The sequence below is a fragment of the Periophthalmus magnuspinnatus genome, chromosome 21, assembly GCF_009829125.3.
Source record: "Periophthalmus magnuspinnatus isolate fPerMag1 chromosome 21, fPerMag1.2.pri, whole genome shotgun sequence".
Classification (NCBI taxonomy): Eukaryota; Metazoa; Chordata; class Actinopteri; order Gobiiformes; family Gobiidae; genus Periophthalmus; species Periophthalmus magnuspinnatus.
In genome coordinates, this window is record NC_047146.1 from 408,455 (window position 1) to 427,537 (window position 19,083).

Consider the following 19,083-nt stretch of genomic DNA (forward strand, 5'->3'; position numbering starts at 1 on the left):
GTTCTCTGCACAAGACACACGTGACCTTCACTTAAAGCGTCTCAGTCACGTGTTTGTGTGAATCACATCAGACACACTGAGTGTCCTCCTCAAACACTGGAGTTGTGTTTTGTTTCATTCACATGTTTAACACTTTATTATTATTAGTCTGTGACATCTTCAAAGATCACATCACATGATGACATCACAAGGTGGAACAGAGCGTTTTCAGCCTAAATCTGCAGGTTTGTGTTAAACATGTGACAATGAAACAAACACAACTCCAGGTCTGTGGTTCTTCTGATCTGAAGGTTGATGGTGTGACTCCAGCTCCCACAGATAAACACTGTCGTTGTGTCCTTGGGCAAGACACGTCACCCCCAGTGTCTGTGTGCACTGTGTATGGATGTGCGTGTTTGATTTCACAGCGAATCGAAGAACCACACCAGTTTGAAGTCATTTTTTAGTTTAAAATATTACATTTTATTTAAGTTACACATGAGTTAATGTTCAAACCTGTCACACGCAGACCACGTCACACGCAGACCCCGTCACACGCAGACCACGTCACACGCAGACCCCGTCACACGCAGACCACGTCACACGCAGACCACGTCACACGCAGACCACGTCACACGCAGACCACGTCACACGTTCATCTGCTCCAAAGATTCACCCCAGACTTTATTTTTATTATTTCTAAAACAGTTTCACGTGAGTTTGACCCGACTCATGTGACAGGAGCAGCGCTCAAACGACCAGAGGCTTTAAATCTGACACCATCATCTTTAAATCAGCCCTTTGTGTCAAAGCACCACATGCTGCAGCGCCCCCTATGGACAGACAAACATCACACTAGAGCAGGGGTGTCCAAACTAAGGCCCGGGGGCCAAATGCGGCCCTCAGACCAATTTTTATCGGTCCCCAAGCCTCCTGCTGAACTGGCCCTTATGATTCATAAGCAGCACTTTTAACAGCAAATTAAACTATTTCTACCACTATGACCTCAAACATCACATTGCATTGTGATACAGACCTAAAATTAATGTATTTCAAGACTTATTAATACACAGCGGCTCCGTCAAAGCTGCGTTTAAAGAACCGCGCTGCATTGATCACTGGTCTGTGGCCCTCCGCTTCAAATATGTTTTGAGATGTGGCCCTCGATAAAAAAAGTTTGGGCACCTCTGCACTAGAGGCTAGGTCCCCCCCAGGTCCCCCCACAGGTCCCCCCCCAGGTCCCCCCCCAGGTCCCCCACAGGTCCCCCCCCCAGGTCCTCCTCAGGTCCCCCCCAGGTCCCCCTCAGGTCCCCCCCCCAGGTCCTCCTCAGGTCCCCCCTAGGTCCCCCCCAGGTCCCCCCCAGGTCCCCCCACAGGTCCCCCCCCAGGTCCCCCCCCAGGTCCCCCACAGGTCCCCCCCCCAGGTCCTCCTCAGGTCCCCCCCAGGTCCCCCTCAGGTCCCCCCCCCCAGGTCCTCCTCAGGTCCCCCCTAGGTCCCCCCCAGGTCCCCCCCCAGGTCCCCCCCCAGGTCCCCCCCCAGGTCCCCCCCCAGGTCCCCCCCCAGGTCCCCCACAGGTCAATCTCAATGGACAAACACATTCAGTCCAACACTGTGGTTCAGTCTCAAAGTTTTGTTTTATTAACTTTTAGTAGTCTTTTATCAAGACCTGGTTCGGACCTGGTTCAGACCTGGTTCAGACCTGGTTTAGACCTGGTTCAGACCTGGTTTAGACCTGGTTTAGACCTGGTTTAGACCTGGTTCAGACCTGGTTCAGACCTGATTTAGACCTGGTTCAGACCTGGTTCAGACCTGGTTTAGACCTGGTTTAGACCTGGTTCAGACCTGGTTTAGACCTGGTTTAGACCTGGTTTAGACCTGGTTCAGACCTGGTTCAGACCTGGTTCAGACCTGGTTCAGACCTGGTTCAGACCTGGTTCAGACCTGATTTAGACCTGGTTCAGACCTGGTTCAGACCTGGTTTAGACCTGGTTTAGACCTGGTTCAGACCTGGTTTAGACCTGGTTTAGACCTGGTTTAGACCTGGTTTAGACCTGGTTCAGACCTGGTTCAGACCTGGTTCAGACCTGGTGATGCTTTTCAGATGAGTATCTAGTTTGGATACTAGTTTTATCTTCCATATTGGGATTGAAGTGAGCCTCTAAGTGTTGCTCCTCAAACACCTCCACGTTCTTCTGTTCTCTGAGCGTCTGAGCGGTGCTCCTCAAACATCTCATGGGTTCGGGTTCTTCTCTCACATTGGGCAGGATTCTGGAGTACTGGTTATTGCACAGTTGGAAGCAGTTTTGTGTTTTTGCTGTTGCCGTGGTGACCCTCACATCTGCTGTGTGCTGTTGCCGTTCCACGTGTTGTTCTCGTCCTCGCTGTCTTCTTGTGTTCTGAGGCGACAGATTTTTCCGTCTTTTTTGAAGTTTTTGGGCGGTTTCTCGAGACTCTGCTTCGTCACACTCTCTCTGAGGAGGAAGAGACACGGAAAATAACGATTATTATTTTGATACATAAAAAAATATCTTTACAAAAGCTGTTGAGTCCTTGTTTAGTCCTGGTCCAGTCCCTGGTCCAGTCCCTGGTCCAGTCCCTGGTCCAGTCCCTGGTCCAGTCCCTGGTCCAGTCCCTGGTCCAGTCCCTCGTCCAGTCCCTGGTCCAGTCCCTCGTCCAGTCCCTCGTCCAGTCCCTGGTCCAGTCCCTCGTCCAGTCCCTCGTCCAGTCCCTCGTCCAGTCCCTGGTCCAGTCCCTCGTCCAGTCCCTGGTCCAGTCCCTCGTCCAGTCCCTCGTCCAGTCCCTCGTCCAGTCCCTCGTCCAGTCCCTCGTCCAGTCCCTCGTCCTCACCTCGGTGCCCTGTCCCCTGAGGCTGCAGCGCCCCCTGTGGACTGACCGGAGCCAAAGATAAACGAGCTGAGCATCCTCCACACGGCCAGCAGGGGGTAGAAGAGAGTGCCCAGGAACGCCCAGAGCGAGGAGGGGGACGCCAGAGTGGAGGGAGGGCGACACGACTCCTGGAACAGCACAAGGACAAATATTGGTAGTAGTAGTAGTAGTGTAGAGTAGTAGTATTAGTAGTACTCACAGGCAGTAGTACGATGGAGGCGCTCGGGGCCAGTTCCAGCTCTGTCAGAGTCTGGTCCAGGTCTTGGGACGAGAACTCTCTCCGAGGAAACATGGTCGCCATGGTGAAGTTCCCGTACACACTCCCTACCTCCTGTCACAATAAGAGCCCAGAGTCAGACCTTTCAGAATAAAACACCTTAAAAAACAATCACAGTTTATGTCTAAAGAAAGAGTCTGATCCTCAGGATTAAAATACAGTTTGACACGCAAGTGTCGAGAAAGAAGCAGCCTGGTCCTTTCACAATAAAAGAGTGTGTGTGTGTATGTGTGTGTGTGTGTATATGTGTGTGTATATGTGTGTGTCTGTATGTGTGTGTGTATATGTGTGTATATGTATATGTGTATGTATGTGTGTGTGTATGTGTGTGTGTATACGTGTGTGTATATGTGTATGTATGTGTGTATACGTGTGTGTATATGTGTATGTATGTGTGTATATGTGTATGTATGTGTGTATGTATGTGTGTATATGTGTATGTACGTGTGTATATGTGTATGTACCTGCTGAGCGAACTGCAGCGCCTCCCTCAGGCGACTCTGAGCGGAGAACTGAGAGGAGATGGACGAGCCGTCGGGGAGTCTGAACTGCAGCCGCGCTACGGAACTGAGAACACACAGTCATCCTCTGCACCATGTGACCTCCTCTGCACCATGTGACCTCCTCTGCACCATGTGACCCCCTCTGCACCATGTGACCCCCTCTGCACCATGTGACCCCCTCTGCACCATGTGACCCCCTCTGCACCATGTGACCCCCTCTGCACCATGTGACCCCCTCTGCACCATGTGACCCCCTCTGCACCATGTGACCTCCTCTGCACCATGTGACCTCCTCTGCACCATGTGACCCTCTCTACCTACCCCCCCCCCTCCTCTGCCTGTCTCCTCCTCACCTCCTCTGCCTCACGGCTGCCTCCTTCTTGCCCCCCCCCCCCCTCTCTCCTCACCTCCTCTGCCTCACGGCCGCCTCCTTCTTGCCCCCTCTCTCTCCTCACCTCCTCTGTCTCACGGCCGCCTCCTTCTTGCCCCCCTCTCTCCTCACCTCCTCTGCCTCACGGCTGCCTCCTTCTTGCCCCCCTCTCTCCTCACCTCCTCTGCCTCACGGCTGCCTCCTTCTTGCCCCCCTCTCTCCTCACCTCCTCTGCCTCACGGCCGCCTCCTTCTTGACCTCCTGCTGGTGGAGTTGTGCCTGTGCTCGTGCTTCTTTGGCCGTGGTCTCCTCTTGGATGTTTCGTGCGTATCGAGCTGCTCTCTCGGCTCGGTCCTGAAACAGAAGACGACTGAACCGTTATGAAGTCGTTTCACGGGACGCGTGTCCCGCTCCGACTCTGTCCTCGTCCATCTTTCTGTCCCTCTCACCAGTGCGATCTGCTGTCGGACTCTCTCTCTCGCGACTCTCTCTTCTTCCTTCTCCTTCTGTCGTTCTTCTAAGACTCTTTTTGTTTGCTCTTGTTCCTGTCTTCTTTTAAACTCCTGAAGTTCTTTCCCCAGTTTGCGTCGTTCCATTTCACTTTTTGTCTCATTCTGGAAAAAGCACAAAAAAAACTGAAATCACAGGTGAGACACACAGAGGTGTGTCCAGGACGTGCAGACACACACACACGTGTCCAGCAGAGACACACACACGTGTCCAGCAGAGACACACACACGTGTCCAGCAGAGACACACACACGTGTCCAGCAGAGACACACACACGTGTCCAGCAGAGACACAACATAAATAAATGACGTCGTGTCCAGTGTTTTGTCGTTAGGAGTAAATGAGTAAAAGTTTATTTGATGTGAACATGTTTATCTCTGGGACACACTTTTATGGAACTTCAAATAGAAATGTTACAAACTGCTCCTTTATTTTAAAAATAAAAACCAAAGTGAATAACCGTGTACCTCGGGCGGCTTCTGCTCTGCTCTCTCCTCCACAGAACTGCAACGTAACACACAGATCACAATTATTCAGTGTTTAACATTTTCTTAGTTCAAAGAAGAAATGACGACATGATGAGCCCAGAGTGGCAGAGTGGTTAGCAGACACAGAGAGAACACACAAACTCCACACAGACAGAGAGAGAACACGCAAACTCCACACACACAGAGAGAACACGCAAACTCCACACACACAGAGAGAACACACAAACTCCACACAGAGAGAACACGCAAACTCCACACAGACACAGAGAGAACACACAAACTCCACACACACAGAGAGAACACACAAACTCCACACACACAGAGAGAACACGCAAACTCCACACAGACAGAGAACACACAAACTCCACACACACAGAGAGAACACACAAACTCCACACACACAGAGAGAACACGCAAACTCCACACAGACAGAGAACACACAAACTCCACACACACAGAGAGAACACACAAACTCCACACACACAGAGAGAACACACAAACTCCACACACACAGAGAGAACACGCAAACTCCACACAGAGAGAACACACAAACTCCACACACACAGAGAGAACACACAAACTCCACACAGACACAGAGAGAACACACAAACTCCACACACACAGAGAGAACACACAAACTCCACACAGACACAGAGAGAACACGCAAACTCCACACAGAGAGAACACACAAACTCCACACAGACGTGGACCCTCTCGCTGTGAGGAGAATGCTAACCACTCTGCCAGTGTACGCACCTGGTCGTCTCGTCTGGACGACTGTGAGCTGCAGCAGAGGACGAAGACACTGAAAGAAACAGACACAAAAGAAAGGACTCAAACCAGGACTAAACCAGGACTGAACCAGGACTAAACCAGGACTAAACCAGGACTGAACCAGGACTAAACCAGGACTGAACCAGGACTGAACCAGGACTGAACCAGGACTGAACCAGGACTGAACCAGGACTGAACCAGGACTAAACCAGGACTAAACCAGGACTGAACCAGGACTAAACCAGGACTAAACCAGGACTAAACCAGGACTAAACCAGGACTAAACCAGGACTAAACCAGGACTAAACCAGGACTAAACCAGGACTGAACCAGGACTGAACCAGGACTGAACCAGGACTGAACCAGGACTAAACCAGGACTGAACCAGGACTGAACCAGGACTGAACCAGGACTAAACCAGGACTCAAACCAGGACTGAACCAGGACTGAACCAGGACTAAACCAGGACTAAACCAGGACTAAACCAGGACTAAACCAGGACTGAACCAGGACTAAACCAGGACTGAACCAGGACTAAACCAGGACTGAACCAGGACTAAACCAGGACTAAACCAGGACTAAACCAGGACTGAACCAGGACTAAACCAGGACTGAACCAGGACTGAACCAGGACTGAACCAGGACTGAACCAGGACTAAACCAGGACTAAACCAGGACTAAACCAGGACTAAACCAGGACTGAACCAGGACTAAACCAGGACTGAACCAGGACTAAACCAGGACTAAACCAGGACTAAACCAGGACTAAACCAGGACTGAACCAGGACTAAACCAGGACTGAACCAGGACTGAACCAGGACTAAACCAGGACTAAACCAGGACTAAACCAGGACTGAACCAGGACTGAACCAGGACTGAACCAGGACTGAACCAGGACTGAACCAGGACTGAACCAGGACTAAACCAGGACTCAAACCAGGACTGAACCAGGACTGAACCAGGACTAAACCAGGACTGAACCAGGACTGAACCAGGACTGAACCAGGACTAAACCAGGACTGAACCAGGACTGAACCAGGACTGAACCAGGACTGAACCTGGACTGAACCTGGACTGAACCTGGACTGAACCTGGACTGAACCAGGACTGAACCAGGACTAAACCAGGACTCAAACCAGGACTAAACCAGGACTGAACCAGGTCTGAACCAGGACTAAACCAGGACTGAACCAGGTCTGAACCAGGACTAAACCAGGACTGAACCAGGTCTGAACCAGGACTAAACCAGGACTGAACCAGGACTGAACCTGGACTGAACCAGGACTGAACCAGGACTGAACCAGGACTGAACCAGGTCTGAACCAGGACTAAACCAGGACTGAACCAGGACTGAACCAGGACTGAACCAGGACTGAACCAGGACTGAACCAGGACTGAACCTGGACTGAACCTGGACTGAACCTGGACTGAACCAGGACTGAACCAGGACTAAACCAGGACTAAACCAGGACTCAAACCAGGACTAAACCAGGACTGAACCAGGTCTGAACCAGGACTAAACCAGGACTGAACCAGGTCTGAACCAGGACTAAACCAGGACTGAACCAGGACTGAACCAGGACTAAACCAGGACTAAACCAGGACTGAACCAGGACTGAACCAGGACTGAACCAGGACTGAACCTGGACTGAACCTGGACTGAACCTGGACTGAACCAGGACTGAACCAGGACTAAACCAGGACTCAAACCAGGACTAAACCAGGACTGAACCAGGTCTGAACCAGGACTAAACCAGGACTGAACCAGGTCTGAACCAGGACTAAACCAGGACTGAACCAGGACTGAACCAGGACTAAACCAGGACTGAACCAGGACTGAACCTGGACTGAACCAGGACTGAACCAGGACTGAACCAGGACTGAACCAGGTCTGAACCAGGACTAAACCAGGACTAAACCAGGACTGAACCAGGACTGAACCAGGACTGAACCAGGACTGAACCAGGACTGAACCTGGACTGAACCTGGACTGAACCTGGACTGAACCAGGACTGAACCAGGACTAAACCAGGACTAAACCAGGACTCAAACCAGGACTAAACCAGGACTGAACCAGGTCTGAACCAGGACTAAACCAGGACTGAACCAGGTCTGAACCAGGACTAAACCAGGACTGAACCAGGTCTGAACCAGGACTAAACCAGGACTGAACCAGGACTGAACCTGGACTGAACCAGGACTGAACCAGGACTGAACCAGGACTGAACCAGGTCTGAACCAGGACTAAACCAGGACTAAACCAGGACTGAACCAGGACTGAACCAGGACTGAACCAGGACTGAACCAGGACTGAACCTGGACTGAACCTGGACTGAACCTGGACTGAACCAGGACTGAACCAGGACTAAACCAGGACTAAACCAGGACTCAAACCAGGACTAAACCAGGACTGAACCAGGTCTGAACCAGGACTAAACCAGGACTGAACCAGGTCTGAACCAGGACTAAACCAGGACTGAACCAGGTCTGAACCAGGACTAAACCAGGACTGAACCAGGACTGAACCAGGACTTACCTGGAGCCGCTGGAGTCTCTGGAGTTTGTGACAGACACTGAACTGAAGAACTGGAGGGAGGAACAGCGCCACCTGCAGTCTGTCCCTGGTGCATCTGCTCATGTGAAGAAAACACTATAATTAGACACAGAGGCCAGGGAGGGCATCTGACACACAGAGAGGGCATCTGACACACAGAGAGGGAGGGCATCTGACACACAGAGAGGGAGGGCATCTGACACACAGAGGGAGGGCATCTGACACACACAGGGAGGGCATCTGACACACAGGGGAGGGCATCTGACACACACAGGGAGGGCATCTGACCTGTTTGACGGCCTGGATCTTGGACACCAGGTCAGGGGCAGAGATGGTGCTGGCGATGACCTCCAGAGGAATCCCACTGTCCCCAATGAAGAAACTGGACGGAACACACACCACCGGGTCTCACACAGTCAAGGACTAAACCAGGACTAAACCAGGACTAAACCAGGACTAAACCAGGACTAAACCAGGACTGAACCAGGACTGAACCAGGACTGAACCAGGACTGAACCAGGACTGAACCAGGACTGAACCAGGACTAGAATGGGTTTAATTTTATTATTTTAAGTCCCTGGGAGGGGTACTAGACAGTGCACCAACCGGGGACTCCGTTGTTCTCCTGGGGGACTTCAACGCCCATGTGGGTAACGACAGTGACACTTGGAGGGGCGTGATTGGGAGGAACGGCCTCCCCGATCTGAACCCGAGCGGTGTTTTGTTATTGGACTTCTGTGCTAGTCACAGTTTGTCCATAACAAACACCATGTTCGAGCACAAGGGTGTCCATCGGTGCACGTGGCACCAGGACACTCTAGGTCGGAGGTCGATGATCGACTTTGTTGTCGTGTCATCTGACCTCCGACCGCGTGTCTTGGACACTCGGGTGAAGAGAGGGGCTGAGCTGTCAACTGATCACCACCTGGTGGTGAGTTGGATCCGCTGGCGGAGGAGGAAGCCGGACAGACCTGGCAGACCCAAGCGCATTGTGAGGGTCTGCTGGGAACGTCTGGCGGAGCCCTCTGTCAGGGGGGTCTTCAACTCACACCTCCGGGAGAGCTTCTCCCTGATCCCGGGGTAGGTTGGAGACATGGACTCCGAGTGGGCCATGTTCTCCACCTATATTGTCGATGCGGCTGCTCGTAGCTGTGGTCGTATGGTCTGTGGTGCTTGTCGCGGCGGCAATCCCCGAACCCGGTGGTGGACACCGGAAGTAAGGGATGCCGTCAAGCTGAAGAAGGAGTCCTATCGAGCCTTGTTGGCTCGTGGGACTCCTGAGGCAGCTGATGAGTACCGGCGGGCCAAGCGTGCCGCGGCTCGGGCAGTCACAGAGGCAAAAACTCGGGGTTGGGAGGAGTTCGGAGAGGCCATGGAGAAGGACTATCGGACGGCCTCAAAGAGATTCTGGCAAACCGTCCGACGCTTCAGGAGGGGGAAGCAGTGCTTCACCAACACTGTTTACAGAGCGGGTGGAGCTGCTGACCTCCACTGGGGATGTTGTCGGGCGGTGGAAGGAATACTTTGAGGATCTCCTCAATCCCACTGTCACGTCTTCCGAGGAGGAAGCAGAAACTGGGGACCCAGAGGCGGACTCGTCCATCACCCTGGCTGAAGTCACTGAGGTGGTTGGCAAGCTCCTCGGTGGCTCTGGGGGTGGACGAGATCCGTCCTGAGTACCTCAAGTCTCTGGATGTTGTGGGGCTGTCTTGGCTGACACGTCTCTGCAACATCGCGTGGCGGTCGGGGACAGTGCCTGTGGAATGGCAGACCGGGGTGGTGGTCCCTCTGTATAAGAAGGGGGACCGGAGGGTGTGTTCCAATTACAGGGGAATCACACTCATCAGCCTCAGTAAGGTCTATTCCAGGGTACTGGAGAGGAGAATCCGACCGATAGTCGAACCTCGGATTCAGGAGGAGCAGTGTGGTTTTTGTCCTGGTCGTGGAACACTGGACCAGCTCTATACTCTCCATCGGGTCCTCGAGGGCTCATGGGAGTATGCCCAACCAGTCCACATGTGTTTTGTGGATCTGGAGAAGGCATTCGACCGTGTCCCTCGTGGTGTCCTTTGGGGGGTGCTCTGGGAGTATGGGGTCCGGGGCTCTTTGCTAAGGGCTGTCCGGTCCCTGTATGACCGGAGCAGGAGCTGTGTTCATTGCCGGCAGTAAGTCAGACCTGTTCCCGGTGCATGTTGGACTCCGCCAGGGCTGCCCTTTGTCACCGGTTCTGTTCATTATATTTATGGACAGAATTTCTAGGCGCAGCCAGGGGCCGGAGGGGGTCTGGTTCGGGAACCACAGGATTTCATCTCTGCTGTTTGCAGATGATGTTGTCCTGATGCTTCTTCGAGCCAGGACCTGCAGCACTGGGGCGGTTTGCAGCCGAGTGTGAAGCGGCTGGGATGAGAATCAGCTCCTCCAAATCCGAGGCCATGGTTCTCGACCGGAAAAAGGTGGTTTGCTCTCTCCGGGTGGGTGGTGAGTCTCTGCCCCAAGTGGAGGAGTTCAAGTATCTCGGGGTCTTGTTCACGAGTGAGGGAAGGATGGAGCGTGAGATTGACAGGCGGATCGGTGCAGCGTCTGCAGTGATGCGGTCGCTGTATCGTCTGTTGTGGTAAAGAAGGAGCTGAGCCGGAAGGTGAAGCTCTCGATTTACCTCAATCTACGTTCCTACCCTCACCTATGGTCATGAGCTCTGGGTAATGACCCAAAGGACAAGGTCGCGGATACAAGCGGCTGAAATGGGCTTCCTCCACAGAGTGGCCGGGCGCACCCTTAGGGATAGGGTGAGGAGCTCGGTCACACGGGAGGAGCTCGGAGTAGAGCCGCTGCTCCTACACGTTGAAAGGAACCAGTTGAGGTGGCTCGGGCATCTGCTCAGGATGCCTCCGGGACGCCTCCCTAGGGAGGTGTTCTGGGCATGTCCCACCGGGAGGAGGCCCCGGGGAAGACCCAGGACACGCTGGAGGGACTATGTCTCTCTGGCCTGGGAACGCCTTGGGGTCCCACCGGAGGAGCTGGAGGACGTGTCCGGGGTGAGGGAAGTCTGGGAGTCCCTGCTTGGACTGATGCCCCCGCGACCCGGCCCCGGATGAGCGGAAGAAAATGGATGGATGGATGGATTTTAAGAACATTTTTCGGGGGGTAATCTGCCTTCAGGTTTGAGAGATTAAATTTAAATCACAATATTGATCTAAAACAACTTCATTCATTGGGACCCCAACAGAAAAGTTACATAATACACCTTTAAATGTCCCATGATGCTCTGCTCTGATCTGTTCTGATGTTTCCTCGTCACACACAAACCTGGAGTTGTGTTTGTTTCATTCTCACATGTTTAACACACAAACCTGCAGATTTAGGCTGAAAACACTCTGTTCCACCTTGTGATGTCATCATGTGGTGATACAGGAAGTGCTCCACTGTGTTTTTAAACTCCACCTTCACTAGAATCATCTGGATCATTTCAGACCTTGAATAGCCAATCTCTACTGAACTGAAGGTAAAAGGAGCTGTTCACTTGAAAACTACCACTTGATGACATCACAAGGTGGAACAGAGCATTTTGAGCTTTGGAGATGTGACAGACTAATAATAAAAAGAGTTACTCAAACATGTGAATGAAACAAAACACAACTGCAGTGTGATTTTGAGGAGGAAAAAGGAGCTTGAAAACAACCATCAGTCAATCGTTTCAAAACATGAGGTTTAAGTGTTAAGCGTGTTAAGTGTGTTAAGCGTGTCAAACGTGTTAAGTGTGTTAAGCGTGTTAAGCGTGTTAAGTGCTTCCTCTCAGATCACCAGCAGGGGGCAGAGTTATGTAAGAGGATACAGATCTGGGAGAACTGTCCACACGCCTCACTGTGGAGAGAAGAGGCAAACACAGTCACAACACTTCACACATGAAAACAAATAAAACACAAATAAAACATAACAATAACAATAATTATTAAAACTGCAAGCAGTGATAAAGGCCCTCGCCACCCTTTGAGACCGCGGGGTACACGCCACCGTGGAGTTCCTGCGTTTCGTTCCCACTGACATCGCCCCTCCCCCCAAAATCAGCGTCTCAGTGATACTACTCCACTCACTCCACTGAGACCATTTATGACCTTGTCACGCCTGAACGGTTGGAAATAGAGGTATGTGTTCATTGGCTTTTTTGTTCAGTATGTTGAGAGGAATGTGTGTACCAACTTTCAATGGTCTATGATACAGGAATTATGTTTCATCCCAGTTAAACAAAACCCATGTATCTCAATGAGAAATGTCAGACGTTGCCATGGCAACACCTTTAAAAATAGAGGTATGTTCTCATTGGCTTTTTTGTTCAGTTTGTCAGGCCGGATGTCCATGTCGAATTTCAAATGAGTTTGACCAAGTAATTTTTTTGGTCCAATTAAAAAGTTCAAGGGGGCGCTGTGGAGCAATATAATGTCTGACCTAAGAAATTTTATATCATTACATTGAAAACAAGATTTTGAACAAAACATATTAATACTGGAAAATAGGACACTGCATGTTTGAGTTATGGGTCATTTAAAACTTCAAAAAACGTCTTTTTTCTTTGCAGGCCACACCCACATTTTATCATTTTAAACATTTTAGGAGAGTAGCCGATAATCCCACATGGGTCTAGTTCATTTTGACCAAATTGGAAATGTCTAAAATAAAAATCTGAGGCACAAAAAATTCAAATGTGAGGTAAAATTTTGTAAAACTGGGGTTCCGCCCACAATGGCTGACTTCCTGTAGGGTTTAGGGTGGGGTCATAATATCATTTTTTACTTGTCTTGACATGTTCTATGTTTGTACCAAATTTCATTTGTCTACGATGAAAAAGGTCTCTCTTTGACGTAATGTATTTTGATTTTTAAGGTGGCGCTATTGAGTCATTTTAGTACATCAAATTTTTTTGAACATCAAAATAATACATTTTTCACCAACCTAGAATTTTGGGTCCAATAAAATGGACTTTTCGTTAACGTTCAGGGATCAAAAATGGCTTCAATGCGGCGACCAAAATAATAAAGAAGAATAATAATAAGAATGTTGGGGGCCCAGCAGACGTCTCTGTCTGAGCTGTTCTCCAGACGGGTGAGAAGATGATGCTCATCCTCTTCATGATGAGTTTAGTTTTCTTCCTTCTGGCTCTAGGCTCAGGTTTCCTACAGTGAGGAGTAATAGTTATAAAAACTCTTTTACTCCTGCAGCCATTTCACTTTTAAATGCTGCTCAGGGTAGAAACACATTTTAATTTTACTTACCGCTGTGTATTTTTCCTGTTCTGTGGATGGACAAATATGTACTTTGTTTTTTTTATGTCCTTTCAATGTTTTTATATGTGTTTGTCTTTTTTGTATTCTCTCTGCTGTAAAACTAATTGCCCCATGGGGGACACAAATAAAGTGAAGTTGAAAAAAAATTGAATTTTTTTTTCCACCCATTATTTTTCTCCTAAACCATAAAAGATAGAAACATGTGACTTTCTCACATTGTGCCCTGTCACAAATAAGGCCCCTGTGAATTTTTTCACACGTCCACGACAAATCGATTGTCTTCCACGAATTTTTGAAAATGAAATTTGAAGAGGGCGCTAGAGAGCCATTTTGTGAGAGAGTGCCTTCATTTGCATATCATTGCGTTCAGCTCATAAATGTGCATAAACGCTGTATTAGCCTTTTCCCAACAAAAAATGTGTGAAAGAGAAATATTTTATTGAAATATTGCAAAAATTGCGATTTTGTTGAAAATTCACCCTGACCACACCCAAAGTCATAATCAAAATGTAATTGATAATCTTTAATCACACATGGGTTTAGAGGGATTTGACCAAATTTGAAGTGTTTCTGATGAAAACTGTGCGAGAAAATGTCCTGAATGTGAGGGTGTGCACTTTTGTCATTCCCGGGTTTGATCCAATATGGCCGACTTCCTGTACATTTTAGGGCGGGGCCATAATATCATTTTTGTCATGTCCCGACATGTTCTATTTTTTATGAGTTTCAGATTTTTACGTTGACTTTTTTCCGAGTCGGGCTCCCATTGGCCCCATGAAAATCAAAGTTTGAGGTGGCGCTACCGAGTCGTCTTTCGTTATTTTTTCTCGGGGTCTTTTGTGACAATTAGAGCTCATTGAGTTCTAATTTTTGACACCACTCACTGCCATGTCGGGGCGTGTTTACTACTTGATTTTTGCCATTTTCCACGCTCCGGACGCGGTTTTAATGAGTCCCTCGCCGGGACGGAGTCCCAGGCTCGGGCCTAATAATGTTTAGGGAAGTGCCTCTTTGTGTTTGTACTACAGTCACAGTAGTAGTATTTGGTGTGTACTTGGGTCAGAGTACAGTTACCTCCTCGTGTTAGTACTAGTCACAGTAGTAGTATTTGGTGTAGTTACCTCCTCGTGTTAGTACTAGTCACAGTAGTAGTATTTGGTGTAGTTACCTCCTCGTGTTAGTACTAGTCACAGTAGTAGTATTTGGTGTAGTTACCTCCTCGTGTTAGTACTAGTCACAGTAGTAGTATTTGGTGTAGTTACCTCCTCGTGTTAGTACTAGTCACAGTAGTAGTATTTGGTGTAGTTACCTCCTCGTGTTAGTACTAGTCACAGTAGTAGTATTTGGTGTAGTTACCTCTTGTCGTGGAGTCTGATGGCCACACATCCCTGCGCTGCCTCCGTCACGTGGGGGTCGTCCCAGGTGGAGAGCAGCTCTGTGGACTGGGCGTCATCTCCTGCAATCACAGACATTCACAGGCTGAACTCTCCCTACAGGGGGCGCTGTTTAGAGCACGTTTTAGTGTCTGAATGTCCAGTGAGTGAAAAGTACTGCACTAAATGTATTACTTATGTTATACTTCAGATTCTCCTGACGGCTGTTTCCCACAGAAATCCTCAGTGTGTGACGTGAGTGGGGCTTTTTTAGACCTGGTTTGGTCCTGACCTAGAATAGTCCAGTTTGAGACCTGCTTTAAATCTGGTGCTACTATGAGAAGCTTCTATATTTATAAAATGGTCCGTGGTGTGAAAGGGACCCAGGTCTCATCAGTGTCCTATTTTTACAACTGCCACAATCTAATCTAATGTTTTATGTGTGTGTTTATTATTACACTCGACACATCGGTCACATCAATCCACACGTGGCCAAACACGGAACGATTATCTTTAGGATCAGGACGTTTGGGAGCGGCTTCAGTGAGACAAACTCAAACTGCAGGACAAAATGAAAGTGCCGTCAGAGGCACGTGTCGCTCACGACTGTGACGTCACACACGTACTGACATAACCTCAGTCCTGTTTACATCACAGTTTAATACACAGAGTATAGAGTCTGTGTACACGTACTACGCACGAGTCTGTGTACATGTACTACAGGCGAGTATGTGCACTACACACTGTGTCTGGGTTGTCCGTGTCTGGGTTGTCCGTGTCTGGGGGGGTCTGTGTCTGGGTTGTCCGTGTCTGGGTTGTCCGTGTCTGGGTTGTCCGTGTCTGGGTTGTCCGTGTCTGGGTTGTCCGTGTCTGGGTTGTCCGTGTCTGGGTTGTCCGTGTCTGGGTTGTCCGTGTCTGGGTTGTCCGTGTCTGGGTCGTCTGTTGCTGCGCGCTCACCCGGACAGTATTGTCATAAACATGTGCATTTTCGGTGTATCCTCCTATGCGGTCGGGTCCCGGTGCGGACGGGTCCCGGTGCGGACGGGTCCCGGTGCGGACGGGTCCCGGTGCGGACGGGTCCCGGTGCGGACGGACCCGAGGCCCGCTGTCAGCGCGGACACGGAGCTAAACCCGTGAACTGAGCCGTTTGTTTTGGTGTTAGCCGCAGCTCGTTAGCCACAGGAGCTAATGCTAAAGCGAAGAAGCGTTTCCGTGTTTTTAGGATTTATTATTTTAGAGAGTTTAGTTTAGTTTAAAGTTTAGAATAGTTTTCTTATTGTTCTGTTTTAATATTTATATGAGCAACATTTCCCAAAAATATCTGTATTAATAAAATAAGATAAAGAAACAGAGTGTCGGATTGTGCTAAGGCTAAAGCTAACTGCTCTCGCCTTTCGCCTCAGAAATAAACATGATTTGTTTAAATGTGAGTGGGACAGAGAGTACAGACCTGTGATGACCACCACAAACACCAGACTGCGCCGTTTAGCCTCGTTTATCGCGTCAGGAATCGAACCCTCAAACCAGTTCATGATGATGAGCTAAAGCTGCAGCTAACCGCAGCTAACCTGTGATCTGTGTGCGTCAGGGCGCTACGTCAGAGCGTCAGAGCGTCAGCGCGCTACGTCAGAGCGTCAGCGCGCTGCGTAAAGACGCACACCGCCTCCACTGCTCCGGAGAGCGCAGCGCACTTTAAAGGCAGTTTTCAAACTCTCTAAACTTTACACAATTAAACGGCTGCAGTTTTTGAACATGTTTCTCTGTTTTGCATAACTTTGAAGTTTTCATTCTGTTTTTTAGGTCAGTCGTTTCAAGCATTATTATAATTTTTACATTTTCACGTTTTACACAGTGCAAATGTGTGACATATTTGTGAATAATAAAAAGGCCTATGGAATAAATGCAAGATAGACCATTCCAGAATATTGTGAAGTAACTGTACTGTACATTTTTCTACTGTACAAGTAAAGGTACTTTTACTCGAGTACTGTTTCTGTTACTGAAACATTTACAGCCGTTTAATTAATAATTAATGATAATTACAACCTTGTCCAGAGTGCAAAGGCCTAAAGCTATCAGCCCGTCCACCGCCGCGTCCTCGCCACATCAGGTCACGACACGAGCAAAACAAACAAACTGACTTTGACTCCACATAAAACAAAGTGTCATAATAATAAAGATAAACTGTCATCAAATGAAAATAAGGCATTAAAAAAACATCGGCACCATGTGACCCGGTCTGACCATAGAAGCACCGGTCCCCTTCACACGTGGACCCTGTCACACGTGGAGCCCCGTGTGGAGCCCTGTCACACGTGGAGCCCCGTGTGGAGCCCTGTCACACGTGGACCCTGTCACACGTGGAGCCCCGTGTGGAGCCCTGTCACACGTGGACCCTGTCACACGTGGAGCCCCGTGTGGAGCCCTGTCACACGTGGACCCTGTCACACGTGGAGCCCCGTGTGGAGCCCTGTCACACGTGGAGCCCCGTGTGGAGCCCTGTCACACGTGGAGCCCCGTGTGGAGCCCTGTCACACGTGGACCCTGTCACACGTGGAGCCCCGTGTGGAGGCCTCTTGCTGCTTTCTGCTGCTGGACGTCGTTCACTCAGTCGCCGCCTTTACCTTCTCAGCCTTGACCCTCACCACAGTAAAGCAGAACGTTTGTCCACCTGAAAGGCCCAGAGCAGTTTAAAGGACATTTTCCATTCGTCCCTTTTCCTAATGCACCGAATGAGGCATTTCTGAGGTCCAGGTTGTAAAGATGGCGTGAAAAGTGAGTCTACGAGTGGCAAACGAATACTTATTTTTAATGGTCATGTTATTGAGACCCTTAAAGTCCATGCATGGTCTTCAGGTTTTGTCTTTTTTGTTGGCCATAAAAAAAAAAAACAACTCCAAAAGGTGAAGAGGACGAATGATACCAGCGGCTACAGAGTCTCAGATTTACTGTTCCATTGTCTCCCGTTCAGGTTTGGAGGATGTGACGACGGCTTGAAGTCAACAGAGCACCAGGCTGGAGGTCCACGGCACAGTCATGAGGTCTGTGGGCGAGACAGTGGCTGGTTTTTACTAAAGACGTTCTCCAGGTCATGATGAGACACAGCAGACTGCAGCTCCATTCGGACGCCTCCCCACTGACCCGGTCGATCACGGGATTAAGACCCAGCACGGAGGGAGCAGAGACCACCTAAAACCTCTTTGTTTCCTGGTGATTACCCGACGTATGGAAATGGGTTGTGTGATATGTGTTTCCCTGGAGAGTACGTTTACATTCAGGGCTAGGGCCGTAAGTTTTTTCTCGTGGCTCCAGCCCTACGCTCGCCCGCTCAGCCACCAGCCCGTCTCAAAACATCTCCCTCCGCCGCAGAGTCAATGAGAGCCAGGACAGGTGATGTGACGTCTTAAACCGCAGAGTGGCGTCAATCTGGAGTCTACTGTGTTGTTTATTTGGGACAGATTGCCGGCCCTCCAGTACTCTGTCCTACTGATGAGCGCCCCCTTTTGACCGAACGTCGCTGATGCTCCTCTGCAATAAGGTGTGCTCGGCCCAAGTGTGTAGGCTCCTCTGGTGGAGGTGACGTAGGAGACGGCCTTTGGTGATTTTGCAGACGGTTATCGACGCATTTTGCAAGAGAAACCAGAGATTTAAGGTCACGTGGGAATCAGTTCATCTTTTAATTTGTCACTTAGCCCCTTGATAAAGTCTCTAATGCTCTGTCGTCCAGTCCTCGTCCGCAGTCGTGTCCAGAATTCGATGGTGTAGTCTGCCACCGACCTGGTGCCCTGAACAAGACTAAACAGGCGGAGAGGCGTCAGATTGATGATGTGGGTGATCGAAGACAAGTTTAAATTCTCCCACAAACTCATCATAAGTCACTTGGTCTAAAGTCGTGTTACAGAGCTCTGCCTCAATAATGACACGGAGGAAAAGACAAAGAAAACCACAGCAGAGGATGACCCGAGTCTGGATCTGTGCGTCTCGACTCCGACCTGAGTCTGGATCTGTGCATCTCGACTCCGACCTGAGTCTGGATCTGTGCATCTCGACTCCGGGCAGCGCGTCGGGGCAGGGAGCTGTGGGCCCGGGT

General features: G+C 49.8%; 1 protein-coding gene across 2 annotated transcripts; it reads right to left on the minus strand.

Moving 5' to 3' along the window:
• Positions 1-1,593: 1,593 nt before the first annotated feature.
• Positions 1,594-16,660, minus strand: ubxn4 (UBX domain protein 4). Of its 2 annotated transcripts, XR_008649176.1 has the most exons (14): positions 16,444-16,660; positions 14,977-15,076; positions 12,174-12,202; positions 8,630-8,748; positions 8,324-8,417; positions 5,770-5,818; positions 4,993-5,029; positions 4,466-4,630; positions 4,243-4,370; positions 3,608-3,710; positions 3,066-3,197; positions 2,828-2,994; positions 1,845-2,451; positions 1,603-1,679 (listed from the first exon to the last, which is right to left on the minus strand). XR_008649176.1 is itself a non-coding variant. In XM_033986630.2 (13 exons), the coding sequence occupies exons 1-13, from the start codon at positions 16,523-16,525 to the stop codon at positions 2,313-2,315; spliced, it is 1,344 nt and encodes a 447-aa protein (XP_033842521.1). In that variant the 5' UTR covers positions 16,526-16,660; the 3' UTR covers positions 1,594-2,312. The 2 variants fall into 2 exon arrangements, 1 of the variants encoding a protein (XP_033842521.1); XM_033986630.2 differs by having other exon boundaries at positions 1,594-2,451.
• Between the last annotated feature and the right edge of the window lie 2,423 nt (positions 16,661-19,083).

Bases quoted from the DNA above. Each gene is read 5' to 3' on its own strand.
- ubxn4 (XM_033986630.2), bottom strand. From the start codon at position 16,525: ATGAACTGGTTTGAGGGTTCGATTCCTGACGCGATAAACGAGGCTAAA. The intron at 5,030-5,769 runs GTGCGTACACTG...GTTACGTTGCAG, and splicing joins CGTCCAGACGAGACGACCAG to TTCTGTGGAGGAGAGAGCAG. The intron at 4,631-4,992 runs GTACACGGTTAT...TGCTTTTTCCAG, and splicing joins CAGAGCAGAAGCCGCCCGAG to AATGAGACAAAAAGTGAAAT.